Raw genomic sequence first — 19,618 nt, 5'->3', positions numbered from 1 at the left:
CTTCAGCACATGCCTCCAAAATTTACAAGTTATAAAAGGAGAGTCTTACATTTGACAATACTTTAGCATAATACTTATATCACCGATATACATTTGCCCAAGATAATTCAAGGCTATCTGTCCCTCCAATAACATCTATTTCAGATTCAGCTCCAATATTTTAATATCATTTTTGTGACATGCAAATATTTCCATCCCATAGTTATGTAGTAGGTAATTTATTGAGGAAATCAGTAACAAAATCTCAATAATTATGTAATCCAACTGTCCTATCCAATGTGTCTACCTCATTGAAGAATTTAGACAACCAAAATTGCCTTTTATAAGTTCAATAATGGGTCATGAACCCATTTCAGTAATTCAAAGTTCTGTTAATCCACAGAGCCTCCAAACTCTAAATAAACTCCCTTAACATCAATATTTTCAGTTCTGGTAGATTAATGCCAACAGGCATGGCTACCATCTCATTGAATCTACTGCAAACTGCAGTCAGGGCAACCTTATTGAAGCAATGTATGGGGATGTTACGACGATGACAAACTCATGCAACACTTTAACGTGGAATTGTTGATTTTATTACATCATATTAACCGAAGAATTAGTCAATTTTAGGGCTTGCAAAACTGTAGATCAGAAACAACAGTAAAGTTACAAAACCAAGTTCTAAGGCTGCAAGTTCTGAGCTAGACAGCTGTCATGAAGCTCTAATTGAATATTAACAGCCACAAGATCCATTTTAAAAATACACTTTTTTCTTAAAATGTTGTATGAGGCTTGATTGATCTTAGCGGTCCGATTTCTGCTTTAAAAATTCCAAGGAAAAAGGTAGGTTGTTAAAAATCAAAGCCGATTAAACGCTTAGAAACATGTCCCTTGGTTGTTGTTGCCACATTTTGGAAATCTTTAAGTCTCAAAATGGGATCACCTAAGGAAAAGGTTTGAGAAGCAACAGTCTCCAATTTTATAGTATACAATTCAACACAGTCAATGGAATTCTGTGAAACATTATTAATGACTGCTAGCAAGCCATGTTATTTTAATGCATCATTATAACGCTAAATAAATATTCAAGAAGCCTTAAATTTTGATGCAGGCACATTAAACTAGGGAATTACAGAATGAGAACAGTAACCAGTAACACAAAAATAAATTAATCCATTCAAGGGATGTGGACATCAGTGACTAGACTAGTATTATCAGCTACCCCTTACTGCCTCAAGATGACAATGATGGGCTGCCTTTTGAGCTACTGCAGTCCATGTGGAATTGCTTCAACCACAGCGTTGATAGGGGGTGAATTCCAGGAATCTGACCCTGCAACAAGTCATGAAAGTTTACGCCACACTAACTTGTGCCATAGCCAATATTCCTGCCTATGTTCTCAAATGAGTTACATGAATGCCTTCTTTTGCAACATTTATATTCTATCCTTTTCTTGCTTATCCCTCTCCAAGACTTGGACTTGATTCATCTGTTTCAATTGGTAGATCAGAAAACCTATGACCAGATAAAGAAACACTTGAAGCAAGGTTGGTGACTTTGCATTTTCTCAAGTGGATTCCATTAGATCACAGGCTCAATCGGTCTGGCTAGAGGATTTGTGGTAATGTCCCTTACGGAGTATCACAAAGTTGTTATTAGGGCCCAGAGATCTTAGACAATCGTTTCCTTGTCCATGTTTGATTTTCTACGATAGGTCTTCATTGTGTTGCAATGTTGAGAATTCCCAAGGCAATCCCTTCCTAGTGTAATAAAGTGTGAGGCTGGATGAACACAGCAGGCCCAGCAGCATGTCAGGAGCTTCTGAGATGCTGCTGGGCCTGCTGTGTTCATCCAGTCTCACATTTTATTATCTTGGATTCTCCAGCATCTGCAGTTCCCATTATCACCCTTCCTAGTGTATATCACTATGCCACAACACCAGTCAAGTCTGCCCTACTGGTGGTGGTGGTGCCTGGGATGTTGCTTGTAAAGATACGACTGGAATAAATAAATATGCCAGGCTGATGCTTTACTAGTCTACAGGGTCGCTCTGTTTTGGTACGTGCCCCAGATATTATAATAAGAAAAATTGTGCATGGTGAACAGAGCTGTATGCACTGTTGTCATGCCTGAACTGTAATTCACTCTTTCATCAGATTTTGTATCTATTTTACACAGCTGAATGGCTTACTAGGCCATTTCAGACAGTATTGCTGTCACATTTAGAACAGTCCACAGAAGAATGGCGGATTTCCTTCTTTGAAGGACATTCATAAACCAGATAAGTTTTTATGATAATGGCTTCACGGTCACTATTACAGTTGCTTTTAATTTCAGGTCTGTTAATCGAGCTCAAATTTCCCCATCTGTTATGGTGTGATTTGAACTCATGTAGAAGATCATTAGCCAGAGTCTACAGATTACTCACGCAGTGAAAACACCACTGCATCACTGCCTCCCCATTACAAATACCTCAAAATATTTTCATGTACTAAATGTAAAAGTTAAACAAAGGAAACTACTACATTTAAAAAAAAACGTTTAAAAGTAGACAAAAGGCTTTCGCATTCAATTCATACAGAAAACAAACACGGAACTTTTGAAAAATAAAGTTCTTTCAAAACAGAATTATACCGTTTCAAGTCTGAAAAAAATGAACAAAGCACAGAATTAATTGGCAAAGACCGTAAGGGATTTACAAAGTACAAAAATATAAATCTTCCTAAATGACACGACATACAGCCAATGAAATTTCTAAGCCAACACTACATGCTAAAACATGATCTTCAAACCTAATCAGATGACAGAAATTAATGACTTCCCATGGTAACACTGAAGACTCAAAACTGGCAAGTTCTAAGTTGCTGCACCATTAGGCAAACACAGAGGCACTATCATTTTCCCTTGATTTTATTGTTCCAAAGTCGGGTGGCATGCTGTTTTTGATTATGAGAATGTCAGATTATATAATACACAAAGTATAATTTCCTTCAAAAGTGTATTGTGTTTAAATCTATCATTTTGCTCATGGCAATAAAATCTAATTGTCATAACAGACATATTATAACATCAGTTAAAGGCAGAGGTTGATGAGGGAAGTTTGAAGTTTTGCCAGCTTTACATAAGAGAGCCAAAAACAATAACTGAATTACTTTTCCTCTTCTTCAAAGAATAGGATGATACAGCACAAAAGGCAGCTGCTCCAGTACTTGTGACTATGCTAATTCTTTGACACAGATTGCAAAGAAACAGTCTATTTGACTGCTCCTTCCCTACAGCCCAAACAGTTTACCACAAGGTAACAGCAACTAGACTGTTGAGAATATCCCATTCAAAGCTCAATCAGCAAGGATAAACAATTTAAATGAGAAACACTGTAATAAGATACAGAGGAGAGAGTGACTTATTAAGTCCCAAATGGACTTTACATCAACACAGACTTTACACACAACCCTCTCCCTCTTTGCTTAAGAGGTAATGTCAGAATAAAAAAAAACAGCTCTCTCTCTGCTGTAATGGTCTAGGTATTATTTGGTGAGAGGTGGGCAACATATTTGAAATTAAAAGAAACTTATTTATCCAAAATGTAGTAAAATGTGGAATTTGCTATGTAGGGATGAACTGAAGCAAACAGTATAAATATATTTTAGTGAAGCTAGACAAGCATGAAGGAGAAAAGAACAAAGGGCTACAATGTTTGATTCAGATGAGGAAAATTGGGAGAAGGCATGGATGCTACATAATGCTGGCATGGGCTAGTTCAGCCAGGCACTTATTTCCGTGGCACACGTCTGGTATAATCCTGTGTACATGGCAAAGTTCCCAGTGAACAAGAGTTTGGAGCTTTGAAATTCACACGACTTACACATTCCATGTCAAAGTTTCAGGTCAGGTACAAGATAAGATTCTCAAATAATTCGGATTCATTTGATCTAGCTTAGTTTTCAGTTACAGTTATTCCCAAAAAAAGTGTAATAAACACTGCTTACAGCCACGGTAGCAAAAGTGCATTAATATTTTTTGGTCCTAAGTTACTATGTATTGTATTCAATGGCCATTAAAACCAGCCACAGGTTAAACTATCAACTGGAGGAGGATAGAAACATCTTAGAAAATAGAACAGGACTTTTTTTGATGTATTTTAAGACAGGCAAAGAATTTTACAGTGCTCAATTATTTGCTAACTATAAAAATATGGTTATATTTGGATCAATGCTGTGTTACTTCAACAGCAAGCAATCTATTTACATAGCTGTCAGTGTGTATTTGTTGTTCTATATCCAATGTGTATGCGCGACCCAGTGTTAAAATTTTCTCAGCAAATTAATATCCTTATTAAATTAAATTAAGCCTAAGCAAACATTATCAATATTACAATCAATATTATTTAGAAATATTAGTAGGAATTGCATATTGATTTGCTCACCTCTTGAACAGAAGGTTGTTGAAACAGGGGAATCAAGGGATTAGTTCTGGGAATGTCAATGTGAATCTATAAACACAAGTGAAGATTAGATTACTTCAAAGCAGTTTAACAAAGAGTTTTGTTTTACTTAATTTTGTGGCATTCTTCCTGTGCAGAAATACATTTCTAATGGAGAACTCACATACTTTACTTTTTTTCTGACTATTATGTAAAATTCACTCGTTCAGAATTATGTGTTATCAAGAAAATTATCTTCTAAGAAGCCATTGAACATTATAATGTGAAGGGCATGAGTGCAAAGCAAACAAAACTGAGCTGTGAATATTATTGTAAATGCCATATGATCCCTTCTCTGTACATTAATCCAGCTCCTTACAATGCCCTTTTCCGGAATCCATTAGGACATTTATCTTAAAAAATAAGTTAATAGAAAACATCAAAGAAAAACATAATTTAGGTGGTATGAAAATGCAACTGGCATTATTAAAACAGTGCTCTTATTTCTTGTAGTATAAATGAACTACTGAAGACCACAGATAGGAGCTTGACTAAAAAAAACTGTAAATATCCAAATAAAGCCTAGTGCAATATTTTAAATCGAATCATTTCATTTAAAGTATTTTCACCAAATCACAGGTTCCTCTTGAAGAAAGCTAGTTAATTAGAGGGAAAGAACCAACCCATCCAAGTAAGATGGGCCAGTGATTGTAAGGACTACTTTTTAAAGTTTGGCTGAGTGTTACCACTCTGACATTTAAATTATAAGATCTGACTTAAATTCCCAGTCTGGCAGGTGGGCTCATAACAATGCAGTAATGGTGGATTATTGCATTGGAAGGTGCAAACTTTCAGATGAGACATCAAATCATGGATCTCATCCGAACTCTCAAGTGAATAACCCCAGGACACTAGTCAAAACTCATCAGTGGAGTTCTTGTGTTATTCTTGTATACATCTGTCCCTGACCCAATACCATTATATTGAATCTGATCATTTGCATCATTTTGGAACTAGCCTTTTCACGAACTGGTTTGCTGCATTTTTGGATCCAAATTGTTTTGGGATGCATTAGGGTTGTGAAAAACCACATCATACGTGCAAGAATTTTCTACTTCTTTAAAACAATACTTTCCAATTACATAATCATTTGTACTCATGTCCAATCAAATTCAAGTTCAAGAAAGCTCAAACAAAAGGGCATCAGTTTAAATTTCAAGTATCCATTCTAAACTTCCTCTCCTTATATCAGAACTAGTACTACAAAATACGAATTTTACAGCCAGAGCTCATCAGTGTTTGGCATGCAGTTGTGATCCTACATGCATAATTGTGCAGGCAGGTAATGCAGAATTTACTTCTTACAGAATAAAATAAATAGCTAAATTTATGACAAACAAAATCATTTAAGCAGATTTTGACAGTTTAGAATTTGAGGTACTGATGAAAAATGTCTGGCTTGCAGTGTGGTGCACCTACTTGCACTTGAAGCTATACGCTTTAATACACAGGACCCTGCTCTTTGCAGACAGAAAGAACATATAAATACACACTGGGCCTGTTTCAACACAAAAATGGTTGTTTGCTGGTTCATTTCTCAGGCCAATGTCTTGACCAGAGTCAACCTGCCTGGTTTAGAACAAACAAATTCTGTCAGTTACTTGTCCATCATCATTAACAGTGCATGGTAACACCTCAACCAGAGTACACTTGCAAATCAATCGGCACTCCCTCACATACAGTATAAATGGTGGTTTTCGTTTCAGTTGGTGTTCTTGCAAGCTGACCTGATGAGTATAAGTCAAAAATCTTAAACATCATTTTTTCAGCAATACTTAGCAGTTTCATTTTACGAAAGTCTGATTTTAACATTTCAAGTTACAGCAATAACTACAATATTAACAATTAAAAGATGTGTTAAATAAAACAAGTGTAATACCTGTCGATAGGTATCCTGGTGATGTTCTTCATTTCTAGAGTCATAATATTGTTCAATAAACCCAAAATACTCTTCTCGCTTTCGCTGTAAAGTGATTTCCCTTCTCTCCATATTTGCTGGTAGATAACCCTATGAAAAAGTTACAGAAAAATTATGTGATGTCAGAAATTTAGGAGATCATTACAGGGGTAAAGAAGCAAGTTTGGTCCTTTCATTCAGCTTGCCACAAGTACAGCTTTCACAATCAGGAAAGAATAAAACTACACAGTTGTATAATAATAATTACCCTTATCCGTAGAGGGCACCTACTTCACTACTCAAAATGAGCAAATACAAACAAATTTTAATCCATTCCTCCAGCATTTAACTTAATTCATTGTGTGGCTATTAAGTTTAGTTAGGAGCACTTTTATCTCTGAAACAGAAGGCCCTGCCACTCCACATCCCCAGAGTTGAAGGTCCAACGAGGAAACTGTGATGGATATGAAAGGGGTGTCCACAAACAGTTCAATTAGAAATTAAAGAAAACAGAAAATGGCTTTGAACAGTCATATCAGACTCAAGGATGTTAACTGTTTCTTTCTACACAGATGCTGCCAAACCTGCTGAGTCTCTTCAGTATTTTCTTCTTTTGTTTCAAATTCCCAGTGTCTGCATTATATTAATCTTATACGATTAATCAGGTAGTTAATCATCCTGCCAGTACTGTCAGTGGTCTCCAAGAGAAAATCCAGAAATGTGGAAACTGCAACACTTTTTCAGTAGCCAGCAGAATATTACAATAAACAGTCTTGACTTTAAAGCTTTAAATAAATGGCTCAGTATTTTTTTTAAAGAAAAGATTTTCACCGAGAAACTGACGCAATAAATCTTTGCTCTAACAAATTTCAGGAACAATAAAAACAATTTGTATTAATCCGTACTCCTTCATGTCCATGAAACAAGACAACATAGTATAATTAGGCAACAGGTCTGGTTGGAACACATCAAACACTACTGGCTCCCACACTCCTGTCAAAATCATGTGAAATATTATAATCAACCTGGAAAAGCAGAACAGTGCCATTGTCATTTTCTTAAACTGCTCTCCTCCGTTCCTTCGCATTCAATAACTGCTAACATCTGTTCAGATGCCCATTACTCCACTTTCCTGCCAAGACAGATATCCGTGGACTCAGCACTTCCCTAGTCTTAAATTTATAATCATTTACAGTTTCTCTGCTAACTTTCCTCATGCCCTTTCCAACTGCAACTTTTCTATGTAAGCCACTTCTGAATTCCTTGAATTTATTCCCACTCAGTTACTGCTCACTCAATTTCCTTTCAAATGCTGTGCTGTCTTCAGAGATATCCTTTCTCAATAAATTAGTAAGACCTCCTTCTTCAAAGAAGTATCCAACTTTAACCACGTTACAATTCTAGATGTTGGTAATAATGGAAAGTCAGATCTCAGAATGAAACGTGCTTTGATCAGTCGCTACTTTTCTTTTATGTTAACTGTGTTCTCCCATGACGCATTTTGACTAGGGTCTTGGGGGATCCACCTGAGAGTTCGGATGAGATCCATGACTTAATATCTCACCAGAAAGTTTGCACCTTCTCACAGCACAACACTCCCTCATTAGTGCATTAAGATGTCAGTCTATTGTTATAAGCGCAAATGCATATTTATAGAGGCAGTGATTGTATTGTGAACAAAAGAACATAAAATTTCATCACACAAAAGGAAAGCTCAAACTATAATACATTATAAAAGAACTATTGAACCATCTCAGTACAAAGAAAGGGTTTCTCTCATTTATGTCTGCAATAATCTTAGAGATTCCCCAACCTAAGTGAACAGTCACTCCTATCTTAACTCTAAATTTTCCTGATCACCTGGCATGGTTCTAAGTTGTTTCCTTTTGGCAAATTTCTGCATTTAGTCAATATTATTTTTCTCAGTTAAGGAGACACAGGGCGGGGGTGGGGGGGGGGGTGGGATGTTGCGAAGTGTTATGTTGGTTGGTAGTATATTGCTATTATTTGGAAACGTAGATTTGAAAGTGGATTAAGGATAGATTTCAGTGTTCAGTTCTGTGCAGATTCCTCTTAAAAAAAGTCAACAAGTTATTTGAATTGTGAATTAAAGACAGCAATTGCAAAAAAAAAGCAAGCAACTTAAGTTAAATGCTTCAGTCAGTGACAGGGGCAGTTCACAACTGAATGTTCACAAAGTTGAGTTTCATTGCCTGCACGGAAAGATATGTTCAGAGGCCCACTAACAATCCAAAGAGAAGGGGTGGGAATAGTCACTCAAGTAGGAAGTTAAGGAGTCAAGACAGGAGTGTTACAATCCCTTGGACTGAGTGACTGTAAAAGGATATTGTTGCTTAAGAAGTTTCTAATTTGTTTTTCATATATACACGGCTTTTTACTTTTGTTTTATAAACTTGGGTATTTTTAACAAAAGAATAATAACGACCTCATGTGAAGGTGTTCTGTGGCTGACCACCATAGTACTCGAGGTGAAGTCTACTGAACAAGTTCTTAATCAGTTGAAGCAAAGCTTCACTACTCCTATACTTAAATCTTCTTGCAAGAAAGGGTAACATTCAATTAACTCGTGAATCAATCAACAGCAAACACAGGAGATTACACGGCTTCCATTTTCTTCAATTCCATGGGGCAACTTTTCTTCAACTGGTGCTCCTGTGAGGGAATTTTCCAGGATGTTGCCCCATATGTTTTGAACACTGCCACCATTTTGCTAGGCCAAAAATCCCTGAAGTCCAAAATTCTCGAATTCCCTTACTTCAGAACGACTGCACCTATCTGTCCATGCACTGCAGCAATTCAAGGCCACCATCAGCATCTCAAGAGAAATTAGGAATCAGAAATAAATACTGCCTAACAGCAAAGCATACAATCCACGAAAGAATTTTTACAAATGAAAAGCCCTGTGTATTGTCTTTTTTCAAGAGTCACATGACTCAAATATTAAAACACTTCTTTGATAAAACACACCTGGTTGCAGTCAATCTGGAAGTGGTTAACAAGGCTGGGCACAACCTACCAGCTCTTCTCACTATATAAATGCATCTATTTCGCTCTTCTGCTTGTCAACCTAATCTTTTCCATGATAAATGGTTCCACACTACAGTTCCTCATTGTTTGGGTTCTTACTATACCACATATTCTGTACAACACTTGTTTTTAATTTCAACTCTGTTATTCTTGTAAAAATCAAAAGAGCTGTGGATGCTGTAAATCAGGAACAGAAACAGAAACAGAAACAGAAACAGAAACAAAGTTGCTGGAAAAGCTCGGCAGCTCTGGCGGTATCTGTGAAGGAGAAAACAGAGTTAACGTCTCGGGTCTGAAGACTCTCCCTCAGAACTGGTGGTGGCTGGCAAAACGTCAGTTTATATGAAGAAGATAGGGAGGTGGGTGGGGTAGGGAGTAAACGTGGGCGAGGAGAGAGACTGGAACAGAAATCCCGTCAGAGAGAGGTGCAAAACTCCTTCACAGATGCTGCTAGAGCTGCTGATCTTTTCTAGCAACTTTGTTTCTGTTCCTGATTTACAGCATCCGCAGTTCTTTTGGTTTTTATTTAGTATTGAACTCACTGTCACATCTCTTCCAGGGATGCCTACCTTGAAGAAGTTCTGCTCCTCTCTCAGATGGGATTTCCATTCCAATCTCTCGTCTTGCCTACGTTTACTCCCTACCCCACCTACCTCCCTATTTTCCGTATATAAACTGACGTTTTCCCAGCCACATCAGTTCTGAGGAAGGATCACCAGACCAGAAACATTAACTGTTTTCTCCATCACAGATCCTGCCAGGAAAGCTGACGTTTCGGGTCGGGACCCTTCTTCAGAAAAGGGGGGAGCGGAAGGGGGCTCTGAAATTAATAGATGGGGCGGATAGCAGGTAGATAGAGGAGCGGATAGGTGGGAGAGAAGACGAACAGGTCAAGTAGATGAAACACGCTCACTACAGTCTCTACGGTCATCCCAGCCTCCTTGACCTATTCATCTTCTCTCCCACCTATCCGCTCCACTATCTAACTGCTATCACTGCCCCACCCCTCTATTTATTTCAGAGCACCCTTCCTCTCCCCCATTTCTGAGGAAGGGTCCCAACCCAAAATATCAGCTTTCCTGCACCTGATGCTGCCTGGCCTGCTGTGTTCCTCCAGCTCCACACCTTGTTAACTCAGACTCCAACATCGGCAGGTCCAATTATCGCTTAATAGAAAAGCGGACGTTAAGATCGTAGGTAGCAATATCAAGTCACCAGGCTTACATGGAAATAGTTTCAGCGATGATTTATTTATTTAGAATATATAAATTCAATTACATACTACAGGCGACTTGATATTATACAAGATATATGTTGTTAGTGCATAGTCAGATCCTAAGCTATCCACTGATAACATTCAATGAAAAATAAACAAAGATAGCTGGAGGAAACAATGAGAATTAAGACAGCATTCAAACATAGTTCATTCATCTTTAAGACCTCAACATCATTATTACAATAAAGGTCAGCACAAGAAATGGGATTGAGTGCTCTTGAATAAGGTTCCATTAAGGAAAGGCCATTGGCAGTCAGGATAAAGAATTCTTCCCTGTAGTTGATTGTAAGATTTCAATTTATCCACTTAATCAAGTTCTTGCTAAAAATAAAGCTTTAAATATAAGTGGTGCTATTAGAACCTCTTTCAGATTAGCTCATTTGAATTGTGGCAGCCAGAATACAATCAGTCCACTTAATGTCAATGCTTTCAGTTTCAACTGTGCACACTAATTCAGGTTTCTCAGTATCAATGCTCAAGTGCACCTTTAATTTTGTTTCCATCATTAGCATGAAAACAGAAAAAAAACCTTCAAAACAAAAAATAAAATGACATTGCAATGAGAAACAAAACTCTCAAACAAGACCAGTTTTTTAAAAAAAACAGACAATGATGTTGACAATATCCTTCAAGGGTCAGTATAACAAAATGTTTAAATCATAAATTTACAGTCATTAATAATACTAACATTTCAATTTTAAAATTTCCAAATTTAAAAAAAAAATTGATTAACTACTCTTCAGTCCAAAAAAATTTCAACTGACTCACTGCAACCATTATCTTGGCTGATCTAAACGTTTCTTCATGCCCTAAGCTGCAAATTCCCCAAGAATCACCTTTCTTTTCCAACTTTTGTTTTCAACTCTAAATTTTCTTTTTTACTTATTAATACATCCAATTTTAATATCCAAGAGAATTCACGATTCCGTAGTATTTAGGACTAGCAATGTATTCAAGAAGTTCTTAAACATAACTCCAGTAATTGGATTTTTCCTGCTCTTAAGCTTATGACTTAACATGAAATCAAAATGGCCACAGCACAGAGGGTTATTTAACCTTGTTTCGGAGATAGTAGGAACTGAGAATCTGAAATAACAAGGGGTAGAGCTGGATGAACATAGCAGGTCAAACAACATCAGTGGAGCAGGAAGGCTGACGTTTCGGGCCTAGACTCTTCTTCGGAAATGGGGAAGGGGAAGGGGACTCTGAAATAAATAGGAAGAGAGGGGGAGAGGGATAGAAGATAGAGGAGAAGATAGGTGGACAGAAGACAGAAATCTCAAAGAAGCGGGGATGAAGCCAGTAAAGGGGAGCGCAAGTGAGAAGTTAGGGAGGACATAGGTCAGTCCAGGGAGGACAGACAGATCGAGGGGGTGGGATGAGGTTAGGAGGTCGGAGATAGGGGTGGGACTTGAGGTAGGAGGGAGGGAAGAGGTGGGAGGAGGGACAGGTTAGGGAAGCGGGGACGAGCTGGGCTGGTTTTGGGATACGGTAGGGGGAGGGGAGATTTTGAAGTTTGTAAAGTCCACAGTGATACCATTGGGCTGCAGAGCTCCCAAGTGGAATAATGAGATGCTGTTCCTGCAACCTTCAGGTGGCATCGTTGTGGCACATCGTTGAAATGGTTTGCGACTGGGAGGTGCAGTTGTTTAAAGTGAACCGAGTATAGGTGTTCTGCAAAGCGATCCCCAAGCTTCCTCTTGGTTTCCCTGGTGTAGAGGAGGCCACATTGGGAACAGCGGATGCAGTATACCACATTAGCTTAGCCAGCCCAACCATACCCGGCACTTTTCCCTGCAACCGCAGGACATGCTACACCTGCCGCTACACCTCCCCCCTCACTCCCATCCCAGGCCCCAAAAAGACTTTCCACATCAAGCAGATGTTCACCTGCACATCTGCTAATGTGGCATACTGCATCCGACGTTCCCGACGTGGCCTCTCCTACATTGGGGAAACCAAGCAGAAGCTTGGGGACCGCTTTGCAGAATACCTATGCTCGGTTCGCACTGAACAACTGAACCTCCCAGTTGCAAACCATTTCAACTCCCCCTCCCGTTCTGCAGACGGCATGTCCATTCTGGGCCTCCTGCAGTGCCACAACGATGCCACCCAAATGTTGCAGGAACAGCAACTCATATTCCACTTGGGAGCCCTAAAGCCCAGGGTATCGATGTGGACTTCACAAGCTTTAAAATCTCCTCTTTCCCCCAACGTATCCCAAAACCAGCCCAGCTCGTCCCCGCTTCTCTAACCTGCCCTTCCTCCCACCTGTCCCCTCCTCCCACCTCAAACCCTATTTCTTTCAGAAACTCCTTCCCCTCCCCCATTTCTGAAGGAGGGTCTAGGCCCAAAAGGTCAGCACTCCTGCTCCTCTGATGCTGCTGTGTTCATCCAGCTCTACACCTTGTTATCTTCAGGTTATTTAACCTGTTGTTTCTGTGGCAGTTTGTTTCACAAGTAACACAGCTGTTCCCCTTAAGTTTTCTTCTCGTGCTGCTTCCTACATTTTCTCTCATATTGCCTTTACTTCTACACGAATTACATGTATAATGTTCAATTTGTTATAAAGGATGGTCAAGGTGAACATTAAATCATCACAGCCATGCTCCAACATCACAGATCACTATGTATAAAGGCATAAAAGTCAGATGAACTTGCCACTTAATTCTGATTTTGTATACATTATTCAGGATTAATACAAATGATATAAAATATAACAACTAATATGACTGTATTCTTTAATTGAGAGATAGAAACTGAACAAGATGGCTGAGACATTTCACTGTTGATTAATAATAACAAACAGTATTTAACATCACAAAATGACTTAAATCTGCTTAGGATTGTATACAAAAAATCATATCAGGATTGTCTTCTTATTGGCACAATGAACAACATTTAGTCTACTTTAAAATAACCTAAATTCCACTCAACCATTAAATTACATGATTTCCTTCAAATAATGAGATGCTGTTCCTGCAACCTTCAGGTGGCATCGTTGTGGCACATCGTTGAAATGGTTTCCTTCAAACCATGTAACAGAATTCAAAACTGATTTGAAACACTTGTGCAATACCACCTGTAGATCATTACTATAAGTCTAGTCAGTTAATTAAACTACCTAACATATCTCAGATGAAACTGGCCTCTGCCAACCACACGAAACATGGTTGCAACAAATTAGCAATCCATTTTCTACCATATCCAATTTTCTTTTCCATTGCTTTCAAAGAAAAGCTAAAAAGACTTGCAATTTAAAGAAATTTGAACTGCTGCAAGTCTGACTTACACTACTGGCACTCCAATTTCATTAATTCCACAAATTTTAAGAGGTATCAAACTTTTAAGTACAAATTAAAATGGTCAAGCCCACACAGGAAATGAATATCTTCAGGTGTGGCAGCACAAACACATTAATTTATAACCTTAGAGATAATCAATTTATCATGTGTGTTTTCACATTGACAAGAATAGGACAAACTCAAAACTAAATAAAATGTCATTTACCGCTTAAACTTTACCCAAAGTTAATGATACAACCATATAGATTATGATTAGAATTATGTCAATCTGTCCTTTCCAATAATTCCATTGTACAGATATAATAAAAACGTAAACGACTGCCTCTTTGGCTACTGTAACCATCATTAAATATTCTGAGTAAATATTATCTTTGCAAGTGAACCTATCAAAAAGTCATCACTCTCCATAACTATTTCAACAGGCCTGAGTTTATCACCATAGAATGACATACAGTGTGATGTATATTAGCTGAAATGCCTACATCTTGATTCCACAGCAACAGACTACATTTTCGGGACGTTGGATACCTTCAAGGCAGAGATCGACAAAATCTTGATCTCAAAAGGAATCAAGGGCTACGGGGAGAGTGCAGGAAAGTGGTGTTGAAATGCCCATCGGCCATGTTTTAAATGGCGAAGAGGGCTTGATGGGCCAAATGGCCTTACGTCCACTCCTACGTCTTATGGTTTCTTTCCAGTGAAGGGGCAGGTTTTGTTTTAAAGACTGGTTAAACAGCCAGTCTTATGGTATTATGCTACCATTACTGAATATCGATCTATAACAGCACTTACGTGTCAAAATTGGAAATCTCAAAATCCAAGAATATCCTGGGTGTCATGAGCTGGCACCTCTAGTTAAAATTAAAATAGAGCAAACAGACATTTTTATTTTTAAAATCAATAAAGGAATCTGGCTGACGGTATTGCATTAAGTCAGCACTGAAGGTACGCAAAAGGTCTCAGGTCTCGAGCCGAGCCCTGCGGGACTGATAAAAATAACAGAACTCAATTAAACCTAAGTCTAATTCATACCAGGATTTCAACACTGCTTAACAATATCAGGTACACTTATATTCCTAACTCAGAAATCTATACAGCAATTATGACATATGCCATTGTGTTCATGAGAGTGTAAACCCAATAAACTTGTAATTATATATGACTATACAGAACCGATAAGATGTATTTTTAAAATGCATCCTGTAACACACACCAAAAAAATAATTAAACAAAGATTTTAAAACAATCTTGAAAGAGAATGGTCCATCTAAGTTTCTTGTATACATCACCCACCACATTCAAAACCAAAATCTGCAATCTCCCTCCCCCAAGTAACACTATGTTCAAGTCAAGGATCCTCCTTCTTCATTATCCATCTCAAAAATCTGAGGCAAATCTATATTGGAGGGGGGGGGGGGGGGGCAAAGAAATCTCCCAGCAGAATTTCTTTCTCCTAATTTTTTTTTAAATCTTCCAACTTCACACCTAATGCCCAAGCTTTCAGTGGTTCTCTCTTCACTTTCATGACGTTTAAAACCAATCTTGTTTCTTTAATATCTCATGGTGCTCATATTTTCAACACAACTGTATTATTTGGAGATAAACTGGTAATTTCTCTTTTTCTGATTATATTATCCAATGCATCTTTCAGTTCCACTGAAGTGTGTACCCACAAACTGTCAAAATGCTGGTTGACTTGTGTGCCTACATCTGTTTCTGCTACAGATTTTAATATCTGCAGAATTTTGTCATTTACAATAAAGGATTCTTTGCTACAAACTTTACATCAGACTCATGCTCTCTCACCATTGAAGATACAGATATAGATATAGATATATAGATATAGATATAAAACTACTGCAAGTCTTTTACAATGATTCCACTTACTCAAATAAATAAAGCAGCCACTAATTTTGGCTGGACAGCATTCATGTTTTGACTTCATCTCTCTTAGTATGCACAATGGTAATAAGCAACATAACAGCACGATAACATAACAGGAATCTCAGTTTCTGCACTCATCCACCTCCATACCCGTGAACTCTTACTATGAATTTGCAATATTATGGCTGTAAGAATAACAGCTTTAAAAAGACAACTTGGATAAGAAATGAATGCAAGATTAAGAATGGGAAAGTCGTGAGCATAACAGATTCCAGACAACAGTAGCATATCTTAAAATGCCCTAGGTATTCATAACCCTCATTAAAATTAAATATTTATACAAATAGAATATGCTTCTGCCTAGCAAAAATGTGAAAAACACAAGAGGGTGGGGGAAAAATATCTTGTGGGTGGGAGGGAGATTTTTAGACACAGAGGACTCCAAAAAGCAGCAAACCCCTCAAACAAACACCTGCAAAGACACTTGGCAATGTCCTCCCCTGCACAAGCAAAGTTCTAGCAGCAGGTTGAGAAGACCTTTTGGAGGCCATTAATTGGCCCACAGGTAAATCAGCAGCCAGATATCTCATCTCCCCTTCTGCTGGTAAAACCGTAATAGAAAAAATAGGTCACTGGGTTAGTAGCACTTTACGGCTCACCATTTTATGCCCATTGCCATCATCTCCCATCCTATCCCTCATCTGCCAACAAACCTCCAGAGCACCAAAACATTTGAGCTCAATTTGTAATTGGCGTCTTGGATGCCATGAAGTCGCATGCAAATTCAAAGCAACAGAAATAAATTATTTTGAGATGGCAATTCCACTTTGTGGAATTAATGACTCCAGCTCAAATTGTGTACATCTTCATGTTTTTATTCCCTTCACCTTCAAGTCACAACTTAAAGCTTATTTACCTACCAATCGCGAAATCCAAGATCAACATTGCCACAAGAAACTCTTTAAAACAATTTTTAAAAATGTGTTATAGATAATGCCTGGAGTGATAGCTTGGTAAAGTTTGATTTATACAGCTAAAAACTGACATCACAAACAGGTGAGAATTCTAAAATCACAACATGAATCCAATAGCTATGAGTAACCCAATTCTAAATTACTCAAACTACTTTTAAAAAAGTGATATTGTTATTTTCTACTTCACTAAGAATATAATTATCTGTTTCATGGTTAAAAAGTTAGAAAGACATTTTTCAAACTGCAGCTGTTAGGGCTCTTGCATTCAAACAATACACAATTTTTTGTGGGCGAGATCTTATAGTGTAAATTTTCTTTTAAAAAGCATGAAAACTGGTGAAAACACAAGTTGCACAAAATGCAACTTCTGCCCAAAATGCCTTGATCTTTTGCACAATTATGCCAATATCAACACAATATTCCAACCAAACAGATGATCAAAAACCCTTACGATTATTTCGAAGTCAATGCAGATACCACTACTGACAAATGTCAGTAGCTGTAGGTTACAGTTTAACTAACAATGGTAAAAATATCAAAATTAATAATGTCTATATATAAAACTTTATAAAATTCAAATTAGTCACAAAAATCCAAGTCAAATAATTTATACGTAAATTCTGCTGAATGAAAACACACGCAATCTAATAGACAAATTAGAAAACAGATTTATAAATTAGGCAAGCTGCTTAGAAAAGTCTGCATTTCTGTCACATTGCAAGCACTTAATATCTGTAAAGCAACTGAAACAAAGCACAGTGTCAATTAATTGAGAGAAAAACAAATGTGCAATGTAAATGTATACAAAAACCAATCTGTCACTGCACAAACAAGGTCAGCACCAACTGCTGCACTACAAGTTAACATTTTACACAAAACATCCAAATTACTCAAACAATGTTCGTTACTGGACAATGAAAAATTAGGGAACAAAGGTATATCAAAATTTTAAAAAGAGATCTTACACTCTTCTCAACCCAAATTTAAATCCACGAGATAGCCAACTGTAGTGATCTGAAACAGAGCAATTTTAACACACTCAGTATAGAAGTTAATTGCAGCTCCAAGTTACTTTACATCAATCAAAATTGTCAGGATTACTACATCTTACTAATGCCAGCCTAGATCTCTCAAATGCTCTACTTAAATATTACAAACTTGGCTTTTATTCTGACACACTTCTTCTGGTTTCACACATTGGTATTCTCTGTTCTCCAACTCTTCTCATTAGTTACCCATCCTGCATCCAATCCAAGTGCCTTTCGGTCTTTCATCACTGCATCTGATCATCTGTCATGGAGGGAGTGAAGCAAACAATTTCAGCTATCTTATTCTATGTTTCCACAATCTTTACTGATGCTCTAATGTATAAGGCAATGATTTTGCACTCTCATTACTCCATATATCAATCTCAATATCCATATCCTTTTAACATGTGTTATGGTTTTTCTCTCCTTGTAGTTGCCAACTTCCTGCACTCTTAGTCCTTTTTTGTATATTCATTCATGGGATGTTGACATCACCAGCATTTATCAGCCATTCCTAGCTGCCCATGAGAAGGTGGCGGTGAGCTGCATTATTGAACCACCTGCTGTAGGTTGACCCACGATACCATTCAGGAAGGAATTCCAGGACTTTGACCTAATGACAGTGAACAAACAACAATATATTTCCAAGTCTGGATGGTGAGTGGCGTGGAGGGGAACTTGCAGAGGGTGGTGTGCCCGTGTATTGGCTGCCCTTGTCCTTCAACATGAAAGTGGTTGTGGGTTTGCAAAGTGCTGTATGAGCATCTTTGGTGAATTTCTACAGTGTCACTTATAGATTGTCTGTATTGCTGCCAATGAGTGTTGGAGGGAGGGAGTGGATGCTAGTGAAGGTCTCAAAACTTGTCTTGAAGGTTCTTCCCTTCAGTTTCAGCAGTACTTTTCTATGACATAATGTGTCATTACGCTTCTTTCAATTCGTCTAATCAGCGAATCCACTGCTTAATTTCCACCTCCATCTTCCTTCACCATTGACCTCAGACACTTGGCCCATACCCAAGTTTAAAAAGGTACTCAAATAATTCCATGCCACTTGCTCTTTTTCTCCTTAGGTGAACCAAAATTCTCTGTTATACAATGTCACCTTAGTTAGATGGGCACAATAATTTCAATACAGAAATTTCAGTCATCCACTCTCTATCCTGACCCCATTTGAAAAACAGAACAGCAATTTATTTTTCACTAAGTATTTATATTTGTATAGAATGCAAAAGAAAGCTTTACTAAACTAATTTAAAAGGCACCAAATAATTGATCTCACTGTCAATATTTAGCTGCAAGCTGAACACATCAAACCCAAAAGACATACCACATTGCTGTGATTTTAGGCAATGTGTAGATTTAGACAAACAACCAAAACTTAATGAAGTACAAACTAGATGATGCACAATAATCTACTCCAACACCTCAGCAAGGCGGATGCTAAAAATACAATTGACAAGAACTTGACAGATCATCACGTTTCTCACATCAACGAAGATCTAACTATTTAATCTCAACAATATAGTTAGATGATGACTCATCTGGAGTCAACCCAGACAATGAACAATCTGTTCGGCTAAGTATTAACTGGACAGCTAGCCTGTCATGATATTGATTCAGCACAGCCACTCTATATATTTTTGACTGGTGGAACATTTGTGTACCTTCATATTCTCACTCATGTCAGCTAATCTCATGTTAAATAATAGATTTCATAAGGTATGGATGTATTATTCATCTA

The 19,618-nt window shown here is 37.7% G+C and overlaps 1 protein-coding gene across 2 annotated transcripts in view; it reads right to left on the bottom strand.

The window, feature by feature from the left end:
• LOC125462853 (TBC1 domain family member 22B) overlaps nt 1–19,618 on the bottom strand; it is a 276,012-nt gene that overhangs the window by 155,865 nt on the left and 100,529 nt on the right. For both annotated transcript variants that reach the window (XM_048553288.2, XM_048553287.2), the window contains exons 6-7: nt 6,345–6,473; nt 4,409–4,474 (exon numbers count right to left, since the gene is read on the bottom strand). In XM_048553288.2, the coding sequence (XP_048409245.1) occupies nt 4,409–4,474; nt 6,345–6,473 (195 nt within the window). The remainder of the gene's footprint in view (nt 1–4,408; nt 4,475–6,344; nt 6,474–19,618) is intronic.

The sequence above is a fragment of the Stegostoma tigrinum genome, chromosome 21 (assembly GCF_030684315.1).
Source record: "Stegostoma tigrinum isolate sSteTig4 chromosome 21, sSteTig4.hap1, whole genome shotgun sequence".
In the NCBI taxonomy this organism is placed as follows: domain Eukaryota; kingdom Metazoa; phylum Chordata; class Chondrichthyes; order Orectolobiformes; family Stegostomatidae; genus Stegostoma; species Stegostoma tigrinum.
Note: the sequence above shows the minus strand (reverse complement) of the source record. Positions and strands in the feature narration are given on the sequence as shown.